Genomic DNA, 19,203 nt, shown 5'->3' with positions numbered 1-19,203 from the left:
AGAGAATTTAACTGTGCCACAGCGGCATAAAAATTTGGTCTGTCAGATGAGAAACCGAATATATGAACAGTCAAGTATGATCATCATCATTAGATACCAGTACCATAGATACCTTTTTACATGATTCACAACCAAGTATTTTCAAATGTATGAGAAAAAAAGGCGTTAGATAGGTAAGGTAGTAATATCAAAGCGAGGTCTCTACTGTAGTATCTACTCGAGTGCTAACAAATTGACCAGGAACCGAAGCAACCCCTTCATCAGTAACAAAACGATATCCAATACAATGGAAAATTCTACATTGGCTCCCATATCTAGTGCGTCTGGTACAAGGAACATGCTAGAATTCATATATGGCCGATATTGACCGAGGCTTTTCCAAGAGAAAGAAAAATCTATCAATGTGATAGATATTCGTGCTCGACGCGAGGACAACACGTTGTTCCCTTAACTGATCCAATTCAATATCGAAACTTCAATGGATGATCTGAACTGCCGGCGCTGTAGCGGCGTAGCCCTAAGACGCTAATTACATATTGAGTACCTACACAAAGGCCGAAAAGTGTAATCTATTTTGATTTTGATTTTGATTTTTCATTGTCTACTCGTTCAATTTCTATACCACATGTTTAGCATGTGATTTAGATAATCTCTAATTCCTTTACGCATCCGATATTCAAGCTGTAAACCGCTATTGAATAAGAATCAGGTCATAATTGCATTTTTGGCTTCAAAATTAGAGTAACGGTCTATTCAACGCTGCTCAGGCACATGCACTACGCACTGAGCACTATTTATAAGGGTGGCAGGTGCCGCCTAAGCTACCTAGCACCTAGCACCTAGCTAAATATCTAGGTATGTGCAGGAGAAAAAAGCTAGGGGTGTTTAGCTGCACCGCAATGTCTATCCATTCTAGTCCACTAGTCTTCGTAATGGATGATGGGGGCTCGTATTAAGAAGAATTGGCTATAAAGAATCGAGATACCTAGACATCAAGAGGATCAGAATGCTAGAATGAATTCCTTTCCCAATTCGATTTACAGACTTACAGTATTAGATTCCGAGTGTCTCTATTCCTAGCATTGAAAGTTTCCATTCGAATATAATATTCGCGGCTTCAGTGGGTTTTCCTAGTGTTTTTCTCCAGGTTGTATAAGGAGTGAAGACGGACGTGTGGTCCCATATATGCCGATCTATCACTTGGCATTTCTTATCGATGAAGGGATTTCTTATCAGTTCATCAGCGCTTGATGCGGTTATGTTTCCTCTCGTTGGTGGGTGTACGGATTGAGGGGTAGCTAAAGAAAAGAGCGTTGGGTTAGAAGGTGCTGTGCATCAGAAAAAACTTCATCGTGATTCCGGTTAATATCAATACATCAAGCCACGCTAGTATCTAGGAATGTGATATCCATTTTAGACGATGAAGGATTAGGTACTTGTTAGTTATGATTGGTTTTTGATAATTACTATGAGGGAATACTTGGACCTCGAGGTGTGATTGGAGAGTACCATTTTATGAAGATAGCTTCATCAGGTGACGACATGATACGAGCAACTCTGTATGCTACTTGCTAACTTTACAATCCAAAGACAGTGCAAGTCGTTTGGAGATATTACATTGGAATCAATTCTTCAACATTAGCAAGTCAAGTCAATGAGTTATTGGAGATAGAACTCTTGTCCTGAGCAATCTTCAGTTCAAGTCATTGATCCTTTTTAGGCAACCATGGACTATACATGTATGACAACGGCGCAGCATGAGTCGTTCATGATATAAGTCTACTGAAATGAGCAGTCTACTCTCCTAACCTTCTCTACCATAATCTCTTTCACTATCTTTCACACACATCGTCACGCAACACTGACATGGGAATTTGTCTCAAGAATACTACCAACGAACATCAAAACCTCAACCCCAATGACCCACAGTCCAACCATGGATAACCAGACCAGGAACAACCACTTTTCCTTCGACTTTACCACTCCTGCCATAGATCTAGCCTTGCAACTCCCCACTCCATCTCCAATAAACATCCATCTCAAACCGACCACTCCCCGCCTCCAACTCCTTTCTCCATTCTATTCCGGTGTCATCCCCGCCGAAATCCGCTCCCTAATTTTCTCCTACGTTCTCACTCCCACCCCAATCCCAGACACAGATTACGATCCCAACACCCACTACTCACGTCCAGGTTTCACATGTCGCACACAACTACACCTCTCCCTCCTCAGAACATGTCGACGCATCTACCTCGAAACCTACCAGCTCCCCCCAACATCCATCCCCCACATATTCTGGCACGCGCGACACCCCCCCTCGGCTAAGCCCCCCCGCAGCGAACACTCCTATTTCCGCCGTCTCCCAAACTACCAGCTCGCGCTTCTCAAATCCCTCCATCTCCACACGCAACTCTACTGGCTCCAAGATTTCCTGCGTCCCCTCACTTCCGCACACTACCTCCAAACCATCACCCATCTCAAACTCACCATCCGACGCGGCGACTGGTGGTGGAACGAGCGAAACGAACCCCTAGCAATCAATCCCTACCGCGGCAACGCCGACATCCCCAGCATGCGCGATGACATGGCGCGCTCGCGACGGGGCGAAGCGCCCGCATGGCAAGCGGGGAAATGGGGGGCGTCGCTTGCGGGATTCCCGCAGCTGGAGGTGCTCGAGATGGAATTTGAGACGAGCGAGGAGAAGAGAGAGGAATTGAAAATGATCGCTGAGTGGGCCCGGACGTGGGAATTCCCCATGGGAAAAAGAGGGGTGTTGAGTACGCGCAAACATTCGCATGCGCGTGCGGGGGATGGGAGTGAGAAAGGGGAGTTGGGAGATGTGAAGATGTGGGAGTGGAGAGGTAAGATGGTGCATTGGAGTGAGGTCTGTCCTTTTTGTGTGGGCAATGCGTGTCAGCGGACGGAAGCCGCGAAAGGGAAGAATGGGGATAGGTGTCGGGAAAGAAAGGGGTTGATGGAGAGGGGGGAGGGTCCTATGTTGGTTGTGATGGAGTTGAAGTGGAAATTGAGGAGTCTTTCGGTGGGTGAAGAGAGTAGTGGATTGGTTGAAGGAGAGGAAGATGCCCAATTGGTGGATTTGGATGTGAGTAGTGATGATGAAGATGAGATGGATTGGGGAGAGGAGGATGAGGATTAAATGAAGAAGACCATGAAGGTGGTGATGATTGGAATGATTCTTCATAAACCCTATCAATACCCGAGAAACTCTTCTAAACAAAAAGTTCTTGCACAAACGGCATTATAGGAACACATTTGTAAGAAAGAAGCGCTTATGAGATGATCAGAATCCAATGTTAAGAACAAATATGAGCGAATAGTATACCAAGTACCTGGTCGAGACTTCAAAGTTTCTCAGTACATCCATAGCAAGCCAATATATCAAATCTGATCGAAATTTATATTCCTATTCACATCCACAAATTGCATTATTTAAAATCACCAAGCGCCCCTAACACCCACTCCCCAGCATTCCCTCCACCCCATCCTTCGCAACCATACTACACGTGCCCGTCGCATTCGCCGCCGTCACATTCTGCGTGTACGCAACCATGAAATTATCAAACTCAATTCCATGGCACGTATTCACCTTACTACAACTAACGCTCGCCGTTCTATTTCCCTTCGCCCCAGTCAAATATCCCGTGAAATTGCGGAACGTGATGTCGGAGATGAGAAACTTGGAAGTACCGGTGAAGGAACCGTTATTTCCGGAATCTTGCGAGATACCGGCTGCGATGGCGGCGCCTTCGATATGGAAGTTTTCAAAGAGGAGAGAACTTACGTTGCCCCTGGATCGGATGTTAGTTTGAAGGAAAAGGGGGGAGGAGGGAAACATACCAGCCGCCGCCGCGGGGGAGACCTGCACTTTCGTATCCGCTTTGTGGAGCTTCGAAACCGATCCAGGTCTTGATGTATGCGGTGTTGTGCATGTCGAGATTGTAGGAGATGATGTTGACGTCTTTTACAGTAACGTTGACGACGGATGAGTCTTCGACGTATTGGCCTAGGGAACCAATTGCGATTCCGTTGCCGCCGTGGCATGTTACCTATTTATTCGGATTAGTTTGTCTGATTTTGAGTCGGTATATAGGTAGGAGTAGAGGTGAATGTAAGAAGATGCGAATAGTGGAAGAAAGGGATAGGTACATTTTGAACCCAGATGTTGTAAGATCTTGGTTTAATGGCAATACAATCGTCCCCTCCCTGATAGTAGAAATTGGTCAATTTGACGTTGTTCGCGTCCATAGTATCAAAGCCATCGGTATTCTGAACCCAATTCGTTCCATATGGTACTTTTACGGCGGTCGAGTTGGCGAGCATATCGTTGAACCACATGTTAGTACCGTTCATGATGTTGATTGCCCAGAGAGGAGAATCCTTTATCGAGACTTAATTTCCAGAAAGTTTTGTTAGCGTGATGATCATTTATTGGAAGAGAGGAGAATGCTGAATCAAGGTGACATACAATGCTCGACGAACACTTCACTAACGTTCCAGAAGACAAAAGGCATAGGTCGTCCTGGCTGCGTGACTGCTTGCTCGGCATTGTACCAAGCATTTCCATTACCATTTATGCCACCAGTGCTTTTTCCATCAATATGAATACGATCTCCTGTAAAGACAACACCAGCAGCGTGATTTTGGAATGCGACGGGATAGGAATTATTTCGCCAATATGTGAGATTATCCGATAACTGTCCGATCATCGATCATTAGCACACCTCTTGTGAGTGGAAGATAGCCTAAAACATACAGTCCAAATTCCTTGCCAATCAATCGTTACATCGTAGATAACTGGATTCATTCTCGTTGCTATCCAGTACTCTTTATGCTTGGGAAATACAACGGTTCCGCCATGATTACAATCTGAAAATGCCTTGAGGATTTGAGGAGTATCGTCTGTATGATTTCCGTGGGGATGAACTGTGCAAGTCTTATGATTGTTATGGGGAGGAGCTGGGACAACGTCAGAGCCACGATGTCCTTTCGCAGCTATGAGAGAGGAGAAAAGAGCTATTGTGGAGGTGATTATGAGACGCATGTTGGGCGAGAGAACAAGTCGAGGAATGATATGGAATCTCACAATTCGAAAGCTTCAATGTGTATACAATGTTTTACGATTGAAATCGGAGAAACACCATCAGAACAAAGGATTCAAACAGCAGAAAAAATCAAGGAGTATAAAGATGAAGGCATATTGAGAATATATACAAACATTTTCCGCATTACCAGTGACAGTCACAATCACGGTGCGTTGCATTAATCCGCGAGATTCATCCCTCTGCTGGGAAACACAATATCAACAAGCTCCTCGATTGGAGGTAAAATTCTTTTCGGAAGGCATTAACTTATTCATCAGATTGCCACATAGAGACGCTTTCCCCATGTTTTCCAGCTTGGATGAGGGTCCTGATGGGGTGATCATTATCTGGGGTAAAAGAAATGTTTTTGCGGATTCGGGCAATGATGCACCGAATGTGGGGGGGGGGGGGGGTTTCTTGACTTTGAGTAATTCGTGGTCATCTGATCGATACTGTAATCACCGCTCATTTGTAATGTGATGTGATGTCTCAAGCCAGCCTTCTTAGATATTGAAGCTATTCCCACATACGAGAAACTTGTTGCTGACCTGACAATTGAATCTTGTTGATTTATAGGTAGGTAGGTAGGTAGGTAGGTAGGGAGATGATGGTACTAACTTTAGTGCCAGTACCTAGATAGCTGTGGTGGGATATGAGGATAATCACCCCACCATAAGCTCTGAATTGTTCAATGGAGCTTCAATCAATGCGTCATCCATCAACTTTCACATCAAACTAAGAGCCAACTGCCAAAATCGAAATCTCGCCACTTGTTGTGTCCATAAAGCTACGGGATATACTCATCTAGCACTCATCTCAACCCGTCAACGACGAGAAATAAATCATTCAAAATAGCTTCCAAAGCCTCGGCACGACTTTTGCGTCTCGCTCGCACCATGTCTACATCAACCACCACTCCAGCATCCATCGGACAGGCTCCATGGCGTCCTCTTTTCCTTTCCCATCTCTCCAAGATGGATTCCCCGGAATTTGTTCTCTCATCATTACAACCAAGTAAGGATAAGGATGCTCCCACCCCTTATCTTCCTCGAGCTCGTTATTGCATCTACAGAGGAATGTGGGCCGAGCTCCCAGAGAACAAACACAATGATGCTCCTATGAACGATCGAGTTTACGAGAGTGATCTTCCAACCTTTACCACAGATGTGCGCATGGAGAAGGTCCCCCAGTTTTTTGCTAGTTCACAGGGTCATGGAGAGGTAGAACAGAGTCAGGGTAGTGGTGGTGGTGGACCTGTTGAAGCAGTTTTCTGGATCAAAGAAGTCATGACTCAATGGAGAGTGAAGGGAGAGGCGTATATCGTAGCTCAAGACATCGAAGGGAGTGGTCAAGAATCAAGTGGAACACGAACTGTAAAGACCAAGATTGGAGAGAGAATGAGAGTTGTGAAGGAAGATGGAAAAGAGGGTTGGAGTTGGGGAAAAGAACTTACTGCACATTTTGGCAATATTAGTCCGGGAATGAGGGGTAAACAAAACATAGATATATATTGGATGACTACTGTGACTGACTTCCCATCTATAGGTTCTTTCAAAAACCCTGTACCCGGAACACCCGTTTCGCAACCACCCAGCGATCCAAATTGGAAATTGGGTCAAAAAGTCACTGATTTGAATGATGAAGCTTCCAGAAAGAATTTCAGGGTTGTGATTATCAAACCTGTGGAGATCGAACAACTTGATTTGAGTGAACCTGATAAAGCAAGGAGATGGAGATTTACTTACGTCGGCCCCGATGGAGATGCTGGAAAGGAAGGAGAGATTATTGGGGAATGGAAGAAGGAGGAGCTTTGGCCCTAAATTATCAATTAGAGCTTCGGCTCGGCAAAATGTCAGTTCGGCAGAGCTTGTACAGTATTGCACGGAGCAGAGCTTCAATCAAAATCTTGGTTTACGTCTTCCTTTCTTCGTTTGTCTTCCGTGAAACTCCATGGAGATCATAACTATCTAAAACTTGGCTTCCTGTGGTTGGTGACTGGGTACGAAATACAATACCTCACAAAACAGCGGTAAGTCTGCCGCACACAATTTCAATTCTCGTAAGCTTTCACATTAGCCGGGATTTTCGTACTTCTTAACCAATTCCAGTCCATTTTTTTTTAACTATCATTTCCCACCATTTTTACCCATGTATGATGTATCAAACGCTCGAGTGGTTTTCTCAATATCCGTGCATCAAAAAAGACGATGGCGGCCGTTTTCTGCGTAAAGCACGTGTGACAAGGAACGGGAAGAGTCAAACTAAAAATCTCTGGTCTTCCCCTGCTGGCCCTGTCCTGGTCGATTAGACTAAAAAAACTAAAAGCCACGAGACATGATGGTGACATTAATGCTTCTAGTCTATTTCTCGAAATGCCTCACCGTCTGAAACGAGCCGGATTGGGTGGAATGGATTCCCCGGGAGGGGTAGAGGAGTTGACAGGATGCCCTATATTGGCAGAGCTTTTTACCCGTTTATTTCTGTAGTCTCTAATGGCTTTTTTTAATTTATGAGAGTGAGATGGATTTTAATACTCATTTCTCGACATAAAGTAGCTAGCTATCACGTAGTGATATTGATTATACAGATAGATCAATGTAACATTGTATTGAGGCTAAAGGACCTAGGTGATGATGTGGTCAAAAGAGTATGTACCACAAACTCGCATGAAAGTTCCAATAGTAGCAATTTGCGAGGTATTCTTCCGCAGTCAACTGAAGGCTTGTGATTTATTCTCCGCGTGAGATCTAACGAGGGGTTGTATTGTGAATAGGAATTTCGCAACGCATCAATGACGAGGGGGGTATAAGCAGAAGATAGGAAATGCATGAAGACAAAGTAGGTAGGTATGTGATATGATGACAATAAGGTTCCGAGGTAAATAGAAAGCCAACATTTGTTTCAAACTATAGATGCAGTAAAAGACGAAGAGGGAAATGGAGACTGGGAGGGGTTTGGTGAGGGTCTGTATTGAACATCTATTTCTTGAATAGGGAAATCTTTTCGTCCACATTAACACGGCAGGATTGATTGTTTGAATAACACGATTAGCAGTTGCTCTGAAAAAAGAAATGGTTGGTTGCAAGGACTGAATACCTATCAGAATGTAAAAATCAAATTATCGATATTCAAAAGACATTTTCCTATAAGGAAACAATCTTCTTCACCAACACTGGCACCGCCGCAGAACCCATAACAAACGATATCAGTTCGTCTGCACATTCCCGAGGTAGAAGTTACATAGATAGCAATATGGCACTATCAGGATGTTATAACGGTACCGACAGCTTGGTCGAAATGGAAAAGTGATACGATATCAAAGACATAACCGCTCGGCGAACTTCTTTTGCTCTGTTGCGTTGTATCATTACGTGTTCTGTGCCATTCTTTGATTTCCCATTTTCGTATTCCGAGATGAAATAATTCGTATATGAAACTTGATGCGCGTTCTGAATACTGATCACGATTCACAACGAAGCTTCAGGGAAGATATGGTCTTGTAAGAGTTCTAACGGCTCGAGCTGTATGTTTCCTCCAATGATAATTTCTCATACCGTTTCTTCTTCTTTGTGCAGGAAGTGCCTCCGTTTAGTTGCATTATTGTTGGCTAATTATGTATAGAAATTAGAAATGAACTAGATGATTCGCTTACTATTTCTAACACTAACAATGAACTTCAATAATGAAGGGGTCCACAGTCTGCAGTCTGCAGATTCAAAAGAATCCCTGAGTATCATTAGCGTTCGAATCTGATGTACTAGGATTAAGTTTAACATGATTTATCAGTACATACACCATATTAGTATATACACCATTATTTTTATATACAAAAAACGATTATATATAATTATACACTTTCTTTATTTATTAATATAATTTAATTTTTTCTTATATATATTATATTTACTTATATAAATAATGTAAAAATTAATTAAAATAGTAAAATTTTATAATAATAAAAAAGTTGTTTAAAGAAATAGATTTTTATAATACAAAGTATAACATTCTTAAACTACAATTAAAATATCTATAAAAAAATCATATTTTATAAATATTTTATTTTTATTATTTATAAGGAAACTTTTTCAAAGAAAAAATAATAATTAATGATTTAAATAAAAATATTAATAAAAGACTAATTTTAATGTATTTTGAAGTAATGCACATACTGATATAGTGTATGTACTGATAAACCACGTTACGCCATTTCATTGAAGACAGCTTATCACTTCCTCTGCCCTTGATTTCGACACCTTACCATACATTTCATACCACACCCACCAACCACACTTATACATACTCTCCAGGTCGGTCTGCATCGAAGTGAAAAAAGAAAAGTAAAAATAATTAAACAAAACAAAATATCACACAGAATCTTCTCACTATCCTATGTAAGGTTACAAGTAAGTTGAACTATAGTTTCATGCAATAATATTCTCATAGATATAGGTCGGTATCCGCATCCTCTCATAAACGCCTGTTCAAACTTGCATGCAAGTAGTGTGAGCAGTTAGTCCGAGATACATATTGGATCAAATTGGATACTCCATATCTATATCCTTCATTTACAGATCACGCTCCTGGTTAATAAAGTCCTTCAGGTATTGTAATTGAAGAAAAGGGATAAGAATCACTTTACTTCAATCTCCTTTCCTATACTCCACGCAGAGAGTCGCACGCATTGTCCAACTGATTCTTTACTTGTTCCCCATTATGACGCAGTGATGATGGTACTAGTATGATGTCCATTGACTTCCTAACTACCTACCTCGAAGCTTTCAATCCTCGAATCAGACAAAATATATTCTTCACCACAACCGTTATACTTCAAACAATACTATCCACACCCAAAACGCTCTTACCAAATCATTTTTAACTTACATTGATCTGAATTCAGCATGACGACATTTTCGACATTGGATGCGTTGATGAGTCTAACCCAATCCATCCCGGATTGGAACAAACGTCTAGACGACTTGAACGGCCAAATAGCTTTACGACAAATCGAGCTTGCCCGCTTGACCGATCAGAAACCTGCACGCTCCGTGAAAAATAAAGGGTCAACCGAATCACTCCGACCCAAGGATGGCGAAGAAGCCATCACCGAATCCGAAAAGCCCAAGCAAACCCCCTCCTCTCCCATCGGCTCCCCCAAATCCGCACAAAATGGTTTCTCCTCCGACGCCCGACCCAATTCTCCATCCGTAGCTCGAGCTGCTGCCGCCGCCGCCCTCGAATACAACCAATCCCCCTCTCAAGCGGCCCCCCAATCGCCCGAGCCCCTTACACCCCGAGCATCTCCCAACGCTCTAACTCGGCAATCCTCGCAACCTACACCCCCCACCGAACCCCTCCCACGAGCCCCTGCCGTCCTTCGAAAACGCAAAACAGAATCCCTCGCATCGGGAAACTCACACGCTCCAAAATACAGAACCAGATCTATGATCATAGTATACTACGACAGCGCGGTGCAGACCGCATTTGAAGAACTCGTCAAATTTGTAAGCGGAAATCGGAATGCCATGCGAAAGGGGAAAATGGCCGCCAAGATGGCCGAAATGCGACGCGCGGCTGAAATGGAAGCCGAGGAAGAAAGCGACGATGAATCCGAATCCGAGGCGTCAAAAGTCCTGGGTAGTGCGTTACTCAAGCCTTCGTTGCAATCTGACGCAACTCCAAATGGTACGAATGGAGATACTCCCTCGGGAACAAAACTCAACTTCCCATCGTCGAGAAAGATGGGGTCGACGCGCGATCGCAAGAATATCGGAAATACGATGAATGTATTGCGAGGGTATCGTCGCGCGGGCGGGGGCAGTGAAGGAGCGGGAAATTCTCCGAATATATTCGATGAGCTGGATAAGGGCCTTGAATGGTGTCAGGGACAGTGCGAACATGCTGCTCACCAATTTCTGCGCGATGGGGAGTGCAGCACCGAGATTGAGAATATTAAGAGGAGATTGGGGGAGGTGAGAGAGATTGCCAAGAGGAAGATTGGGAAGTTGAGAGAGGAGGAAGCGCTGCAATTGGAATTGGAGAGGGAGAGGGAAAAGAAAAATGAAAATGAGGTTTCGAAAGAGGAGTCACTTGTTAATACATCGAAATCTAACCCAGCAATTACCCCGGTCTCTAATGGACCAGTAGAGTTGGAGGTCGATGATGCGATGGAAGTGGATGATGATGATGGTGATGGTGATGATAATAATGACGGTTTTGATCCGAGGAAATTGATCTTTAAGCGATCCGGGGATAGGATGCCTTGAAGATATGGATTTGCATGGTAAATTTCTCGAGAAACATAAATATTGGAGTTTTACTCTCTGGAAATGAACCCTTGAATTAGATTATTGGGCCGGCGTAAGGATTGCTTCTTACCTACTAGGTACCTACCGCATGGAATATATGGCGTGAAAAAGTATGGGGATGGGATTGCAAAGGTTGAGCATTCTCGACGGTGCGTAGCATGGATGGTCTAGATCGAGGCTTGGAATATAGTCTTGTGAGTTGGAGGGATGGATCTGGTGAATATGTGAATGACTAGGAATTCATTAGGGTTTGCATTAGGATGGAAAAGCCATTGGTCTTTTACATAAATAAGAAGGGCGTGGAATATATTTGGATATAATCTAATATATCAATCTCATTGATCATATCATATCACGTTTCATCTCATCTTATGGTATAGCCACTGCGTATTTCTTGTGCAGTATAAAGCAGGGCAATGCTCATTCGTCTATTCTTATACGTGTATATCATTCGTGGTATCATACACAAGGTCTGTTGGTAGCTAGGTGACTTTTCATCTCCTAACTTCCATACACCCTAATGTTCTCGATTTGCAACTTGTCGTTTGGATTGCTTGTACACTTTATCTAATGATAGCTCCAGCCAAAGACTTAACCTTGCAAACACCACCACCGACAGTAACCAATTTTCCAACACCAGTCTTGGCATCTTCTCCTTCCTTATTCAACTCCTTTACAACACCCGCATCAAAAGCAGCTTCCAAATCTGCAGTTGTGGTGAAACCCGGTTGGATCATCTCCCAAACCTTCTTCTTTGGGTTCAAAACACCCTCGGGTTCTCCCTGCCATCCCTCGAAGAAAACTCGTTCTCCAGCTTTAGCTTCAGCTGGTGGAGTAACGAGTTCGACTGGGCCGGCGTGGTGATCTTCTTCTCCTTCCTTGAGTTTGGGAGAGGCGGCTAAGACCATAGCGCATGATTTGATACCACGCATCTTGACGGGTTTAAGGTTGCACACAACTACTACCTTACGACCTTGCATTTCTTCGAGTGGAACGAGACCGTTAAGTCCAGAACAAACAGTTCGCACAACTTGTCCTTCGTATTCAGATGTATCATCTGTTCCGGGCTTGTCACCCATAGCAATGGTGGAAACAAAGAGAGAATCGGCTTCGGGATGCTTGATAGCTTTGAGGATATGACCAACACGGAGATCGATCAAACATGGAGAAAGAGGAGCAGATGGAGCAGGCGCCTTTTGAGGTTTGGGAGCCTTCTCTTTCTTCTCCTTCTTTTGTCTAGGAAATTGTGGTTGTTCGCCTGTTACAGCAGCAACAATTGTATCTTTTGCCTCTGTAACCTTCTCGGCGACTTGAGCTACCACTCCCTTGTCACTCTTTTCCTTGCTTCGATCTGCCAATTCTTTTTGTTCACCTCCTGCGGCGGCAGCAGCAGCGGCTGCTTTCTCTTTCTTCAATCGTTCCTTCTCGGCCTTGGCATCAACAGGAGGCTTAACATATAAGATCTCCTCAGCATCGACCTTCACTTTCTTCCCTTCCTCAATATTCAATCCAAAAATCGGCGAGTTCTGCACAAAATCCACATGACGCACAATATTCGGATGACCCTTCTCACCCGTTCGTTCCTCGCTACTCCATTTCGCAACCTGCGGTGCCAAACTCTCGTAGATAGCAATGTCAGCAGACGAAGGCTTGGAGCCGAGGAGAGTGGTGCGGGATGCTAAATGCGTGTTGAGAGAATCGAGGAGAGAGGGGGTTTCGGAGCTGGAGGTCTTGAGTCGCTCGGAGGTGAGCGTCCATTGTTTGAGCTCGGTTTCCTCGGCGGGGGTGTATTTGATTGAGGTGAAGTTGGCCATGGTTCGGGAGAATCGAATGTTTGCCCTGAGGATGGCGCGGGTGATGAGGCGTGGAGAATACAGTTTGGATAGCGGGTTGGAGGGGTTGTGAGGGTGGTTTGCTGGGTTGGGGTTTTTGAGTCATTCGTTAAGGGAAATTTCTTTTACCCCACCATTCTTTATCGTTTTATGATAGCTTGATAGGCACTCGCTTCGCTCTGCGTAGGAGAAAAAAGAGACACGCTCTACATCGGCGAAATAACAGGTGGGAATTGATCATCATCTGAAAGAACTTCATTAATTCAAGTCTCTTTTCGATATAATATCAAAGAATGAAAACACTTATGAATAATACAAAGAAGACTCAAATTTTTGTTTAGTCTTCTCAGAATTGGATATTTATTTTTGAATTGAATTAAAATTCAATAAATAGGTGATTCTGAAATAGGCTCAAAAAGACTAATTTCCGCTTGTTTTTTCGCTTATGTAGAGGCGCGGTTAATCATTTTTAAATGCTTTTAATAATTCAACTTTTTCCTTTGAATAGAGAACTAAATATGTGTTTTGATAGTAATAAATATTATTACAAAGTGAAAACTCCTTCAATGTGTTCAGATTTATTTGTTTTACTTGCGGTTGATTTACAATTCAATTAATTGGACGATTCTGATAGAGAATTGAATGATTAATTGCGCCCTCTTTTTTCTCCTATGTAGACACTCTCAATACTCATGCCTCGACGTATATATTAGACGAGACAAAAGATACATCAAAAAACAATAACTTATCTGTGCCATTCTTTTCAATAATCACTTCAATTCAGATAATCCTCCTTTCAATCTAACAATCAAATCAAATATAACCATTAAAAACTCATATTCCTCATTCCCTCTCTCTCTGTCTCTGTCTCTGTCTCTATCTTCTCGATATTCAAGTGGATATCGATATAGACCTCCCTATCTCACCTATCATATATCAAATTCTTTAGTAGCCTATTTATTCTTAATGTCTCTTTCAAAAATATAAGAAGAGATCTTTAAAGAAACATTAAAAAGATTTTCAAGGGGAGTTAGAATTTATATCTCAATTTTTATTACAAAATCCTTGACACATTTTTTCAATCTATTTTTGTTTGGTTAGTAATTCCAAAAATCCTAAAAACTGAAGAAGCTTACTTTTTGACTTTTGGGGAAAGACCTGTATTGTGTGTGTGTAGCATAATGTATTAAGGAATTGATTGAGTGCGAATTTTTCGTCTATCTGGAGATACTCATTTCCTTACAATCCAAAAGTATGAAGCCTACCTACCTATATTCTCACAGATATCTATTTAAACTTCATTCATTTATATCTCAAATTCAAATCCAACCCACAAAAACATCTCAAATCGAAGTCCCAAGTCCAGTTGAGAGGAGAAAATCGATAACATACAACCTCATAATAGAGTCCATGAAAGCTAGTTTCGAATTGTTCACTTTATTTTATTCTGCATCATATCTACGAGTACATGAGTTTTCTTGTTATGATATTAAGATTTAGAGGTTTGATGTATATATTCGTTGAAGTGTTTTCACTCTTCGGTATGTAATATATCATGATATCGCAGGTGCATATATCCAAGTTTATTACTGTACTTTACCCTAGTCAATCAGGAATAGCATGAATAACACCCCCATCCATCCATCCATCCATCCATCCATATACACACACACACCCCACAACTTCTCAATCTCACCCTTCAAAACCAGAAGATTCCACACCTACACCTTTGAATACCTACCCCCAATATTCAATAAAAACTAGATATGAATAAATACCCCCGCTATATATACTACTAACAATAGATAACATTACTTGAGTAGTGACCTCATATATACCACATTCTCTCACTAGCAGAAATCATTTCTTAATCTCAAATCTCAGATCTCAACCCTCGACTTGCATACTGCATAGTGCTATATAGTGCGCTGTATAATTCATAGTTCCCGGTTCCTAAACGATAAGAGATATGAGATACAAGGAGAGAGGATTTGTTTACTTGCTTGAGTATGAGTATGAGTATGAGTATGAGTATGAGTGTAAGTATGAGTGTAAGTATGAGTGTAAGTATGAGTGTAAGTATGAGTGTAAGTATGAGTGTGAATGTAAATGTGAGTATGAGTATGAGTATGAGTATGAGTATAAATCTAAATCTAAATCTACCTCTAAATATAGTACAAGTACAGCCACCATACATCTAAATCTCAATCCTAATTTCAACTTCATCTAATCTAAATTCGATTTCCGATTTCCTATTTCCCCTTCTTTACTTCATAACAATTAGACAATATATTATAAAAAGAAGACTTAATGTATGAGTGGATATATACATATATATTTATCTAATACATTATATACCTGCCTTGTTAACATCATACTTGCGGTCTATCTATCTCGCCTGTGCTCTATGAGATGGAATCTATAAATTGTTATGAAACTCGAGATGGCTGTGGTTGATTGATCTATATTTGTATATTGGAGTGTTGTTTGAACTTTGAAAGTTTATTAGAAGGGTTAGATTACTATTCTGGGTTGAATTGTTAGCTATGGGGTTGATAGATCGTGTTGATAGATCATGTTTGTAGATCATGTTTGTAGATCATGCCAATCAAGAGATAGATGAGCAGACATAATCAGGTAAATTTTCCATTCCCAAAACAATGTAACAAGCGTTAAATATTCCATTTCCAATCTCCCAGCTTGAAATAGCAAAAGACATACACACCCTCATCCCCCAATACATACATACACTCATCTCTTCATACTCATGTCCATTCCATCCCATCCTTCTAAACAAGCAACGTTCCATACAATCCCGCATCCTCCACTCTCGCACCATCCATTTCCCCCTTCACACCCAACAGTTTCACATTTCCCCATTTCGCCAGGAAAGATTGAATCTGATCCATCGTCTCCTGATCATCCCTAACCAATAGCACAATCGCATCATAGCCTCCTGCACCAGGAACCACACCTCCAATCACCCCCTCCACATTCTCAATGACGTCATCTAGCAATTTCGTTTGCTCTTCCGGTTCAATGGGAACTCCCGAAAGGCTACCCATCTCTCTAATCTTTTCTCGAATAGCCGAGAAAGCAGGGCCGGCTGCACTAATATCATTACCCGACGAGAGAATCTCTGCCAATTTCTCATTCCGAGATTGTAATTCATCCCATAATTCTTTCGAGACGACCGGATCACGTTTTCGCCATTCGAGAACCTTTTTTACCATTCCGACGGTTTGGGATCCGCAGTCTACGTCGCACATGACGAGAGCCATACCTTTGGGGATGGTGATTTTGCCTTTTTCGATTTGGGCGTCCCATTTTTGAGGGGCGGTGTCTTCAACTGAAGCTTTGACACGGGTGGAGAAACCCGGGGAGCCTGGTTCACCGAGGGAAGAAAGGATAGAGGGGGAAAAGCGACGGTAGAGGCAGGTACCGTAGACGGCTGTGGCAATGTCGAAACCGGAGCCGACCTTTCCTTGGGCTGCACAATGGGCTGCTTGGGCTAGGTTGTGAAGTTGAGATTGACCTTCTTTGGTATTGAGAGAGAATTTTGAGGAGGGAAGATAATGGGAGAGAATTGCGCCGGTGAAAGCAGTGACTAAGGCGGCAGAAGAGCCGAGACCGGTCTTGTGGGCATCTTCGAGACGAACGCCAAAGTCGAGGAATTGATGATGTGCATCCGAGGCAATGGCTTGGGTGGAGGGGTTGGAGTAGTAATCCTTGTCAGCTAGGATGGTGATGGAGGTTGGTTTGATAGTAGTGGATGGAAGAACGGATGATATGTAGCTTAATGCATAAAGTAATGCTGTTTCTACGAAAGGATTTCGAGAAACTGAACCTGATGGCGAGCTAGAAAGATTGTGAAATGAGTAAATTTGCTCGTCAAGAAGAAAAGAGACACATCTCACCTTGTTAATTGGGTAAGTTCAATACCCCCATCATCCTTAATCAAGTGAAATCCATAGTTCCAAGCTGCTTCCCGGAATTGAGGACTCTTGATAATAATATCCGACAGCTGAACCCCAGAGGTCATCTCAATATCTTGAACCAACACGTGAATTCGGGCACTAAGACCAAATACCAAGGCGGTATAGTCACGATCCAATACTAGATAACCTCCTGCTAAGAAGACCTTGCCTGGAGCCGATACGGCAGTTGTACGATTAGTCATCCTGCTCTTTGATGATGATCGAGACTGGACGGGACTGAATGATTTGGTCCGCGAGTGTATCAGCCGGGATACGAAAGTGTGAAATATGACAATTGCGGCGAATGTACAGTACAGTACAGCACAGTATACGCTGGGATCAGAGAGACCAAGTGACAAATGACGTTAGTATGAGGACAAATGTCATGACAGAGTAGTATGAGGATTGAGTGAGTCAATGAATGGCCAACGCAATCCAATTCGGCAAAGTGTCGGAGAATGGGATTTGGAAAAGGTTAAGCCTTAGTTCTTTGAAAGTTGACACCCTATATTCAAGGCACCATATGAATGACTCCACATGAATACTTTTCGTAAAGAAGGATCACGAATTGTGAGTTTTTTCCTCTCTTCTCTTCTCTTCTCTTCTCTTCTCTGCAGATTGTAAGTTACATCGTAGTTAGTTAACCTCACTGGGCTGAGAATCTGGGATGTGATTAATTCCCCCTTGTCAAGTTTGAGTTCTGAATAGCTTCTTCCTGGTTCCATGGGAATTGTATCCAAAATTGGTGTCGGTGATGGATCGATCAGCTACTCTGAATACGATGGGCAAATCAATCACATCAACATACTTTGGAGTGCGTTATCGCCCATGCAGACTACTTCGTAGATAGATGTGAGATCTTAGAAGCGTTATCGTAGCATGAGATGAGCCACCACCAGAATTTATGTAGATACTAGGAAATGGCTGGTAATTGCTCGAGTCTTTCTTTTTCAATCATGTGATGACAGATTACTTGATTGACAATGTGGCATTAACTACGAAGTATGTAGTATGTACCGGTACAGATTCCTCTTCTTCCGGTTCCGTCTTACAATCCCACGGTCCCGAGTAATCAATTCGCCTGTCGTTCTTGGATCTTCGGACCATTCTATCTTCCGATCCTATCGAACCGGTGAATGTGTGAGATTGTGATTGATCTCATGTACGAATTAAGAGTACGAATGACTAGGTCGAGGAGATAAATGTCCTAGTAAGATCTTACCTTTTTTTTTTTTTTTTTTTTTGGATGTGTTAAATCCGTCTCCGTCCGCCCGTAAAAGAAACGAAACGGATATAATGTATAATGTGACAGACGTGTGAACCAATCATATTCACGCAGACCGCGCGTACAGAGTAGTACGGAGGTATATGGAATAGGAGCGATTGAAATAACAACACGCTAATTGAACTTAAATCTAATAAGGAATTGAAATAAAGTATGTTCAAGACTAGGTTTTTATATATATAGAGGGATGCTACAAGGCTTATTTAAAGCCTTATACCTTGATATAAGGCTTATACATTATATTTTCTTTTTATCTTTAAATCGAAATGAATTATATACCTCTACTACTATATAATATTATACTTCGACATCATTCTCTATTCAAATTAGCTTCATTGTTTTTTATAATATCATATATAGAATATAATTTAATCTGTTTAATAATTAATAATATAATAAATTATTCTATATATGAATTATATATATTATGTGAGGGTATTATTTATATATAAACATAAAGAAAATAAAAGTTGAAAAGAATCATATAATATTGAATTAGGTAATATACATACAAAGCTGAATATGAGAGAGCGATTAAAGCAAATTAAAATTAAATTCTTTGAATTATTAAAGTACTCTGATTCATTAAAATTAATATAAAAAGTTATTATTATATAAAGATTCGAAGATTGTTTAAACAAAGCTACAAATACTTTGATTAAGCTTTCGATTAAAGATTTTATTTTAGAGTTGTAGTATAGA

The 19,203-nt window shown here is 41.8% G+C and overlaps 6 protein-coding genes across 6 annotated transcripts; 3 read left to right on the top strand and 3 right to left on the bottom strand.

Moving 5' to 3' along the window:
• Nucleotides 1-1,936: 1,936 nt before the first annotated feature.
• Nucleotides 1,937-3,157, top strand: EAF01_006397 (uncharacterized protein; the record flags this gene model as incomplete). The annotated part of the gene is made up of 1 exon (XM_038914651.1): nucleotides 1,937-3,157. The coding sequence occupies one exon, from the start codon at nucleotides 1,937-1,939 to the stop codon at nucleotides 3,155-3,157; it is 1,221 nt and encodes a 406-aa protein (XP_038769606.1).
• Nucleotides 3,158-3,342: 185 nt separating this feature from the next.
• On the bottom strand, nucleotides 3,343-5,262 carry EAF01_006396 (uncharacterized protein). The gene is made up of 5 exons (XM_038914650.1): nucleotides 4,775-5,262; nucleotides 4,487-4,715; nucleotides 4,168-4,409; nucleotides 3,859-4,067; nucleotides 3,343-3,809 (listed from the first exon to the last, which is right to left on the bottom strand). Exons 1-5 carry the CDS (start codon nucleotides 5,060-5,062, stop codon nucleotides 3,470-3,472), a joined length of 1,308 nt encoding a protein of 435 aa, XP_038769605.1. The 5' UTR covers nucleotides 5,063-5,262; the 3' UTR covers nucleotides 3,343-3,469.
• Nucleotides 5,263-5,998: 736 nt separating this feature from the next.
• On the top strand, nucleotides 5,999-6,922 carry EAF01_006395 (uncharacterized protein; the record flags this gene model as incomplete). The annotated part of the gene is made up of 2 exons (XM_038914649.1): nucleotides 5,999-6,590; nucleotides 6,648-6,922. 2 exons carry the CDS (start codon nucleotides 5,999-6,001, stop codon nucleotides 6,920-6,922), a joined length of 867 nt encoding a protein of 288 aa, XP_038769604.1.
• A 3,078-nt stretch (nucleotides 6,923-10,000) lies between these two features.
• EAF01_006394 (uncharacterized protein) lies at nucleotides 10,001-11,365 on the top strand (the record flags this gene model as incomplete). Its single annotated transcript, XM_038914648.1, has 1 exon — nucleotides 10,001-11,365. One exon carries the CDS (start codon nucleotides 10,001-10,003, stop codon nucleotides 11,363-11,365), a length of 1,365 nt encoding a protein of 454 aa, XP_038769603.1.
• Nucleotides 11,366-11,970: 605 nt separating this feature from the next.
• EAF01_006393 (uncharacterized protein) lies at nucleotides 11,971-13,221 on the bottom strand (the record flags this gene model as incomplete). Its single annotated transcript, XM_038914647.1, has 1 exon — nucleotides 11,971-13,221. The coding sequence occupies one exon, from the start codon at nucleotides 13,219-13,221 to the stop codon at nucleotides 11,971-11,973; it is 1,251 nt and encodes a 416-aa protein (XP_038769602.1).
• Nucleotides 13,222-16,028: 2,807 nt separating this feature from the next.
• Nucleotides 16,029-17,419, bottom strand: EAF01_006392 (uncharacterized protein; the record flags this gene model as incomplete). The annotated part of the gene is made up of 2 exons (XM_038914646.1): nucleotides 16,029-17,097; nucleotides 17,157-17,419. The coding sequence occupies 2 exons, from the start codon at nucleotides 17,417-17,419 to the stop codon at nucleotides 16,029-16,031; spliced, it is 1,332 nt and encodes a 443-aa protein (XP_038769601.1).
• Between the last annotated feature and the right edge of the window lie 1,784 nt (nucleotides 17,420-19,203).

This window comes from Botrytis porri, assembly GCF_014898465.1.
Source record: "Botrytis porri strain MUCL 3234 chromosome Unknown BPOR_008, whole genome shotgun sequence".
In the NCBI taxonomy this organism is placed as follows: domain Eukaryota; kingdom Fungi; phylum Ascomycota; class Leotiomycetes; order Helotiales; family Sclerotiniaceae; genus Botrytis; species Botrytis porri.
The sequence above is the reverse complement of the archived record's forward strand: the minus strand, read 5'-3'. Positions and strand labels throughout refer to the sequence as shown.

Bases quoted from the DNA above. Each gene is read 5' to 3' on its own strand.
- EAF01_006396 (XM_038914650.1), bottom strand. From the start codon at position 5,062: ATGCGTCTCATAATCACCTCCACAATAGCTCTTTTCTCCTCTCTCATA. The intron at 4,716-4,774 runs GTATGTTTTAGG...ATGATCGGACAG, and splicing joins ATTGGCAAGGAATTTGGACT to TTATCGGATAATCTCACATA. The intron at 4,068-4,167 runs GTACCTATCCCT...CCGAATAAATAG, and splicing joins ACAACATCTGGGTTCAAAAT to GTAACATGCCACGGCGGCAA.